At 35.3% G+C, this 7,972-nt stretch overlaps 1 protein-coding gene across 4 annotated transcripts in view; it reads left to right on the top strand.

The window, feature by feature from the left end:
- RCHY1 (ring finger and CHY zinc finger domain containing 1) overlaps window positions 1-7,972 on the top strand; it is a 35,676-nt gene that overhangs the window by 1,081 nt on the left and 26,623 nt on the right. For 2 of the 4 annotated variants that reach the window (XM_003265752.3, XM_012499563.1), the window contains exons 2-3: window positions 4,581-4,700; window positions 4,948-5,063. The exons of 1 other annotated variant lie outside the window; for it this stretch is intronic. In XM_003265752.3, the coding sequence (XP_003265800.1) occupies window positions 4,581-4,700; window positions 4,948-5,063 (236 nt within the window). The remainder of the gene's footprint in view (window positions 1-4,580; window positions 4,701-4,947; window positions 5,064-7,972) is intronic. One more of the 4 variants, XM_030818991.1, reaches the window with a different exon arrangement.

Here is a 7,972-nt window from a genome sequence, read left to right as displayed (position 1 = left end):
GGGGTTTTCCGTTCAGGTGTGTGATGAAATAATGGAAGTGGAGATAATGGAAATAAGCAAGTGGAGAACCCGAGTACGATTTCAGCTCCTGTGGTAAAGTTTTATAGCCTGCCAGCTTCATTTTAGAGGCAATGGGTATGTTCAGACGTAGGAGAAAACGTGTGTCCCAAAAAAGAAGACAATCATGTAATTGCCATTAAATAGGAAATTATGTATAGGAAAGTGCCTAATAAGCATGTATTGTTACTTTGAGAAAACTTCTTAATCTGTATTTTTTTTAAATTGGCACGTATTCAGTTGAAGTTTCCTGATTTTCCTTGCAAGAAACAGTACAAAAATTTTGCTTAGAAAACTTGAGCTTTGGAACCTCAACCACCCTATCCCCAAATCTTAGCTCTCCTCTTTAATAACTGTGATTTTAGCTAGCTCCTCTTTACCCCGTATGTAAAATGGAGATGATAGCGCCTGTTTCATAAAAGTGTATGAGGATTATATACTAAAGGGCGTGTATAGTGTTTAACAGGGTGCATTCCCTGAAGTAAATGAGTAGTAAATATATACCACCATGACTATTACTGTCATCGTCAATCTGAGTATTATTATTTTTTGTTCTTTCACTTCACAAGTCAGCCTTGCTGGTCACTGCCTCATTACTAGAAGCAAGTTCTAGTCTCAGGCCTGTACGTGCATCCTAAACTCTTTTCTGTAGGTCATGGCTTCATGAACATTGCTCCACTGAACTGGATGAAGCTCCTTAAAAGTGTTGGTCATCCACTAAGTGTTGTGTAAGGAAAGTGAATGCTATCCTTATGATTCAATTTCTACTGAGATGTATTATTCTTTAAAACTTGAGGTCTAAAACGGAATTTACCATCTTGGCGCCCCCCATAAACCACACAATTAGATCTGTGTATCATAGCACTAAGATACTTCGCCCTGGGTGTCAAACAGTTTTTGCCTTCCCTCTCTCTCTCTCTGTCTCTCTTAAATACCAGAGGCCAAGTGAAGTATTTCAAGGAGGATGTGGTCAACTGGGTCAAATGCAGCTGTTTGAGTAAGATAACTGAGAATTGCCCTTTGGATTTGGCAATGAGGAGGTCACTGGTGATCTTGACAAGAGGAGTTCTAGTGGAGAGATCAGGATTCGAGTGAATTTAAGAAAGAATGGAAGGAGTGGAATTGAAAATAGCACTTATAGGCTATTCTTGGGGTTTAGCTGTAAAGGGGAGCAAAAAATAAGGTGTGGTTGCTGGGAGATTTGGCACCATATTTTTTACTTTTTAAGAGAGGAAGTATTACGGCATGTTTGTATATTCTAGGAAATGATACAATAGAGTGAGAACATTTTATGATGCAGGAGAGAGAGAGAGAAAACTATTAGGGCATTGTCCTTGAGTAGCCAAAGGGGATGAAATCCAGTGCACAAGTGAAGGAGTTGGCCTTAGAAACATAGACTGTCAGTTCTTCCTAAGGGAAGGCAGAGAATGAGGTGTATTTGCAAGTAAGTTAATAGAGCTTATAGGAGGATGTTCTTTTCAGGCCTGTCAGCAGGAAGTATGTTTATTGTTTTTATAGTGAAATAAGGTCATCAGCAGAGTGTTAAGGAGAAAGAGTTGTTAGAGTTTTAAAGCCAGAGGAGAAGAAGTGAAATGATCATCTAAATCTTAGGTCTTAGACTCTAGAAGAATGAGAGAATTGACTAGGGAAACGTGATAGTAAGTGTCCACTTCATATGAACCAGCAAGGATGGTGATGCTTTTTCTCTAGCCATATTCAGCTGCTTCAGATATAAGTCAAGTGGGATTTAACCAGGGTTGGGATTGTTATCCATGAGTGTAGAGGAAGAGAGAAGGGAACTAGGGTGTTGCAAGGGGAGACTTGGAGTAAGTTAGGGAGGAGATAATGGTTAGAGAATTTCATGTTTGGAATTGAGATGCAGAGAGGGTGCCGTTGTTCTGTAGCAGTGGTTTTCAAAGTGTGGTGAATGGACCCCTGGGGATTCCTGAGGTCCTTTCAGGGGATCTGCAAGGCCAAAACTACTTTCTATGAACACTAAGGTATTTTTTTTTTTTTTTTCAGTCTGTTGACACACGCATTGATGGTGGAAAAGCACTGTTTAGTATTGCTAGTACCTTAGCTTGAATCAAGACAGTGGCACTGAACTATATTACACCTATAGTTTTTTTAAAAAGCCAGCTTCACTTAAAAATGTTGATAAAGCAGTAAAATCGTTAATTTTAATCAAATCTCAACCCTTGAATATATCTTTTAATATGCTGTTCAATGACATGGGAAGTTTTGATCAAACACTTCTGCAAACTAAAATTAGAGGGTTGTCTTGAGGAAAAGCTCCTGTGCAATTGGATTGTAAAGTGAACTAGTTGCTTTTTTTCATGGAACAGCATTTTTTACTTGAAAAAATTGTAGTCATTCACATTTGGGTAGTTGGCAGACATTTTCTTAAAAAGGAGAAAAGTGAGACTCACTACAAATGAAAATGACAGTATTTGTTGCCAGTGATAAAATTCAAGCTTTCACACAAAAATTAGAATTTTGGAAAATTTTATTAGCTTTTGTGAGGTTGGAAGCTTTTTAAAAGACTTTTTTTGGTGAGATTTTCTTCAATCCCTAAAGACTTTTAATGAATATGATTTTTTGATATGGCATGTTAAATGTGTGAACATTTAGAAGATGTAAATAACTCACTGAACTGGTATTTTCCAAATGACCAATGCATGAGTAAAACATCCATTTGAAGTGCAAGATAGATAATAGATTTTAATGTAACCAAGGAAGAAAAGTTCATTGATAAGATTTCAGATTTCATGTTGCAACTACCCTTTAAGAGTTGTTGTTCTAGTGTAATATCAGAGAATGATATCCATAATTCTCCAAAAAGGCTATTAAAATACTCCTTTCTTTTCCAGTGTACATATTTGTGTGAGGCCAGAGTTTCTTCTTGTACTTCAGCCACAACTGTTTGAATGGATAAGCAGATACAAGAATTCAGCTGTTTGGGGGGAAAATACAGTTACTTTTCATTAAAATATGTTATTTATGTTAACAAGTAATAAGTTTGTTACTTTTAAAAAGAACTAATATTTTAAAAACCTATCCTTTTTAATTTATGATGTGGTATATGTCAATAGATAAAATCCACATAATCCAAAGCTCTTTGGGATTCTCTGTAATTTTAAAAAGTGTGAAGGGATCCTGAGACCAAAGCATTTGAAAACTACTGTTCTGCGGTGTACCTATGAGAATAGTGGGTTGGAGGACAAGCTTATTGTAAATGACAAAGTCAAGGAACTGAGAGTTGCAGAAAAAGGAAGCCAGTTAAGTGTTAAAATCTTTAAGGAATGAGCTACATTATGGTAAGTCAAGGCATAGGAAGCCTTCAGAAATGAGTGGATCTGCAAGGTCACAGTGTCTTGGAAAGTATTGAGTTAGCTCACTGGCCTGGAAATCTCTTGATATACTTGTAATGGTAAAGTTGCTGTAATGAAAAAACCCAACAGTGATGTAAATTAAAGAATAAAGGTTTTATTTCTTTCCATTTAACAATTCCAAGGCGAGTGATGTGGATTGGTGATGAGGCTTTGTTCCACATGGTCACTCCAGGGATGAGATTTTTCTGTTGTGTCATTTTGTCATGTTTTAGGGCATATGGCCATCTGTCTGATATAGCTGAACAATTGTGCCCAGGAAGGAGAGGATAGATTTTGGTGGACAACTGGCAGTTTTTGCCATGCTTGAAAACAAGGGCTATCTCTTACAGTTGTTGCGTTTTCTGCAATATTAGATACGAGGTTGATGGTTAATAAAAACTAGTAAAATAAGAATATAATCTTTATTATTTTTAACGTAAATGAATTTATCTGGAAATGTCTAAGAAGAGGTTGCCTGTTTGCTGTTTAGGCTCAGAATGAAATTGGGGTGTTATATTAGTCTGTTTTCACACTGCTGATAAAGACATACCCAAGACTGGGAAGAAAAAGAGGTTTAATTGGACTTACAGTTCCACATGGTTGGGGAGGCCTGATAATCATGGTGGGAGACAAAAGGCACTTCTTACATGGTGGTGGCAATAGAGAATGAGGAAGAAGCAAATGTGGAAACTCCTGATAAACCCATCAGATCTCATGAGATTTTATTCCTTATCACGAGAATAGCACGGTAGAGTCTGGCCCCCATGATTCGGTTACCTCCTTCTGAGTCCCTCCCACAACACGTGGGAATTCTGGGAGATAGAATTCAAGCTGAGATTTGGGTGGGAACACAGCCAAAGCATATCAGGTGTTGTGGGATTAGTGTTTCAATCTAGGGGTTTCCTTCGTAATTCTTTTGTTTTAAAGTTGTGTTCAACTTCATACAGACGTAGTGATGTTGAAGGGAAGAATTAACATAAAATATGCCAAGAAACTAGTGAAATGTTATGTTTAGCATCAGTTTAGCAACTGATCTATTGGGCGTAATCTTTCAGTTCCATCCAGGAGGAGGAGGAAGAAATTTTCTTTTTGTATTGCACACTTAGTTTCTTTTGCTTCTTACTATATCTCTTTTTTCTCTATGGGGGTTAGGCACCTTGCTGTGACAAGCTTTATACTTGCCGCTTATGTCATGATAACAATGAAGATCATCAACTAGATCGCTTTAAAGTGAAGGAAGTGCAGTGCATAAACTGTGAAAAAATTCAACATGTAAGATTTTATGACATTTCTATTTTCTTTTTAAAAGCTGTATTAAGGTGGTTTGAAAAAATTTAACCAAAAGTATTATAAATAAGATTTCTTTAACTTCTAGAATAAGCAATATCTTTGGTTTAGGTGTTTCAAAACTTGTAAAAATGAACTGCATATACTTGAACATAAGTTCTAGATATTCAAATGGTAACTCAAAGTGTTTTGTTTAGTTTATTGCAGTTTTTAAATTATGTGTCTTTTTTAGGCCCAACAGACTTGTGAAGAATGTAGCACATTGTTTGGAGAATATTATTGCGATATATGCCATTTGTTTGACAAAGATAAGAAGCAGTATCACTGTGAAAACTGTGGAATTTGTAGGTACTGTATGTAAAATGTTCTTATCTAATTGCTTCTAATGTATGTGCAATAATAGTTTTTAAAATCAACTTTATTAAGGTGTAATTTACGTCTGATAAGATACATTCATTTTAAGTGTCCAATTCAGTTAGTTTTGATAAATACCGATATCTCTTTTACTGTCGGCAGAATCACGCTATAGAACATATCCATTCTAAAAAGTTTATTCATAATTTGTTTTTTTTTTTTTTTTTTGAGACGGAGTCTCACTCTGTTGCCCAGGCTGGAGTGCAGTGGCGCAATCTCGGCTCACCGCAACCTCCGCCTCCCGGGTTCACGCCATTCTCCTGCCTCAGCCTCCCGAGTAGCTGGGACTATAGGCGCCCACCTCCGCGCCCAGCTAATTTTTTGTATTTTTAGTAGAAACGGGGTTTCACCATGTTAGCCAAGATGGTCTCGATCTCCTGACCTCGTGATCCGCCCGCCTCGGCCTCCCAAAGTGCTGGGATTACAGGCGTGAGCCACTGCGCCCGGCCATAATTTGTTAATAATTTAATTTATCCATCAATTATTGTATAGCTATTTAGAATTTTACCTTTGGAATATAACATATGTTTTATATAAAGTGTTTTATGGGAAACTGAGGTAGAGAATTGGGATAAATTTTTCCTTTGTAAAAATTAGTATTTAAAAAATTATGAAGAAATACAGGGTGATTTTATAAAAATTGGAAAAAACAGAAAAGTAGAAATAATAAAAATAAAATAACCCAGAGCCTAACCACAGACAAGCTACTATTGACATGTCAGTGTATAAGGAATTATTTTCTTAAAAAACTCGAGTATTTTAGATGTATATTAAAGCAGTATGTAAAGTGTGTCTAAAGTACAGTACAGTGAATAAGCCACTGAGTTTAGGAAAGGAATGCTACCAATACTGTCAAAGCCCAAGGTGTTCCATGTTCAGTCCTTTCTTGTCCCTGCTGGAGGTAATCCCTGTCTTGAATATTTTAAATCACTTTCTTGCTTTTTTTTTTTTTTTAAATATAGTTTGTTTTTAAGGAAGGATAACCAACCTACCAAAAGATACAGAAATTATAAGCAAATGACTTTATGAATTTTAACAAATGAACATACCTTTGTAACCACTACCCAGATCAAGAAACACAACATTCATAGCACCTTCATAGCTTCCTGTGTGCCCCCTCCAAATTGATACACTTCCCCAAAGGTAACCAGTATGCTGACTTTTGGAAGTTTTTAATAAATGGAATCATATAGTATATGCTCTTTTGTTTTTTGTTTTGTATGTTTTAAGGCCATGTCTTTCAGTGGTCACATACTTAAAATTATTACATTTTCCTGTATGATTGACCCATTTATTATTATATAATGTGTCTTTTTATTTTTAGTAATGTTTCCTGCCCTAGGCTCTACTGTATCTATATCAGCTTTCTTTTGATGAGTTTTTGCATGTATATCCTTTTCCATTTAGACATTTTTGTATACTTACATTTAAGGCATGTGTCTTGTAAAACAGCATATAGTTGAGTTTTAATTTTTCAATCCATTTTGATAAAACTCTTTTAATTGGAGTGTGTAGTTCGTTTTTATTAAGGTAGTTAGGATATGTTCGTGTTTCAATCTACAATTTTGGTAGTTTCTATTGCCTTAGTATTTGTCTTTTTTCCTCTCCTTTCTTGTCTTCTTTGGATTAATCCGTTGCTTTCCTATTGGCTTTTATTCTCTATAGGCTTGTTAGTTACACATTTTTCAATTATTTTCTTAGTGGTTATCCTAGAAATTATAACATAGATCATTGGCTTACTAGAATAATATGTTTATCACTTCTTGGACAATATTAGGACCTTAAACACTAAGAGTCTTTATATGCGATTGTTATATATTTACTGTTTCTATTGCCCTTCTTTCCTGTAAGTCTCCAGCATTATCTTTGGAGTTACTTTTCTTCTGCTTGAAGAATTCTCTTTAGTATTTCTTTTAGTGAGGTCCTGCTGATGATACATTCTCTCAGTTTTTTTTTTTTGTCTCTGAAAAATGTCTTTTTTTGCCTTCATTTTTGAATATTTTTGCTCGGTGTAGAATTCTAAGTTTACAGGTATTGGTTCCCCCTGACCTCCCAACACTTTAAAGATATTCTGGTTCCATGGTTTCTGTTTAAAAATATAACTTCTCAGGATTATTATTGCTTCTTTGAAGTTAAGGTGTCTTTTATCCTCCTCTCGCTGTTTTTTAAGTCATTGGTTGTTAGTATTTTTTCCATGTGTCCAGGTTTGATTGAGTGTAATATTTATCTGGCTTGGGGTTTGTAGCATTTCTTGAATCTGTGGCTTGATGTCTTCTGTCAATTTTGAAATATTTTTGGCCAGTTTCTCTTCAGATAATGTTTCTGTACCATTTTCCCACCTCTTCTGAGACTCCATCCCATAGATCTTTTTACTACATCCCATATCTCTTTTTTTTTTTTTTCCTGTATTTCTCCTACTTTGATTTTCTTTATGCTTAAATTGGATACTTTCCACAGATTAACTTCCAGGTCTCTCTTCTGCTGTGTTGAATCTGCTGTTAAGCCTACCAAGTTATCTATTTATTTATTTAAGTTCTAAAATTTATATTTTATCTTCATTCTTGTTATTTTCTAGTTGTCAGGTGATATTCTTTACCTTTTTTTTCTTTGAATGTATTGATCACAGATAATTTAAAGGCCTGTGCCTAATAACTCCAATATCTTGATTACCTATGGTAAGTTTTGTTTTCTGTTTTTTCTCCTTTGGTGTTTGGTTCTGCCCTTTGACATACTTGATTTTTTTTTTTTTAGTTGATTGTTGGGCATAATATGTAAAAATTTATTAAGCTCTGGATGCTATTTTTTTTCAGAGAGAATTTAATTTTCTTTCAGAAGGCAGTTAA

The sequence above is a fragment of the Nomascus leucogenys genome, chromosome 9 (genome assembly GCF_006542625.1).
Source record: "Nomascus leucogenys isolate Asia chromosome 9, Asia_NLE_v1, whole genome shotgun sequence".
NCBI classification, from domain to species: Eukaryota; Metazoa; Chordata; class Mammalia; order Primates; family Hylobatidae; genus Nomascus; species Nomascus leucogenys.
This window is presented reverse-complemented; position numbering and strand designations above follow the sequence as displayed.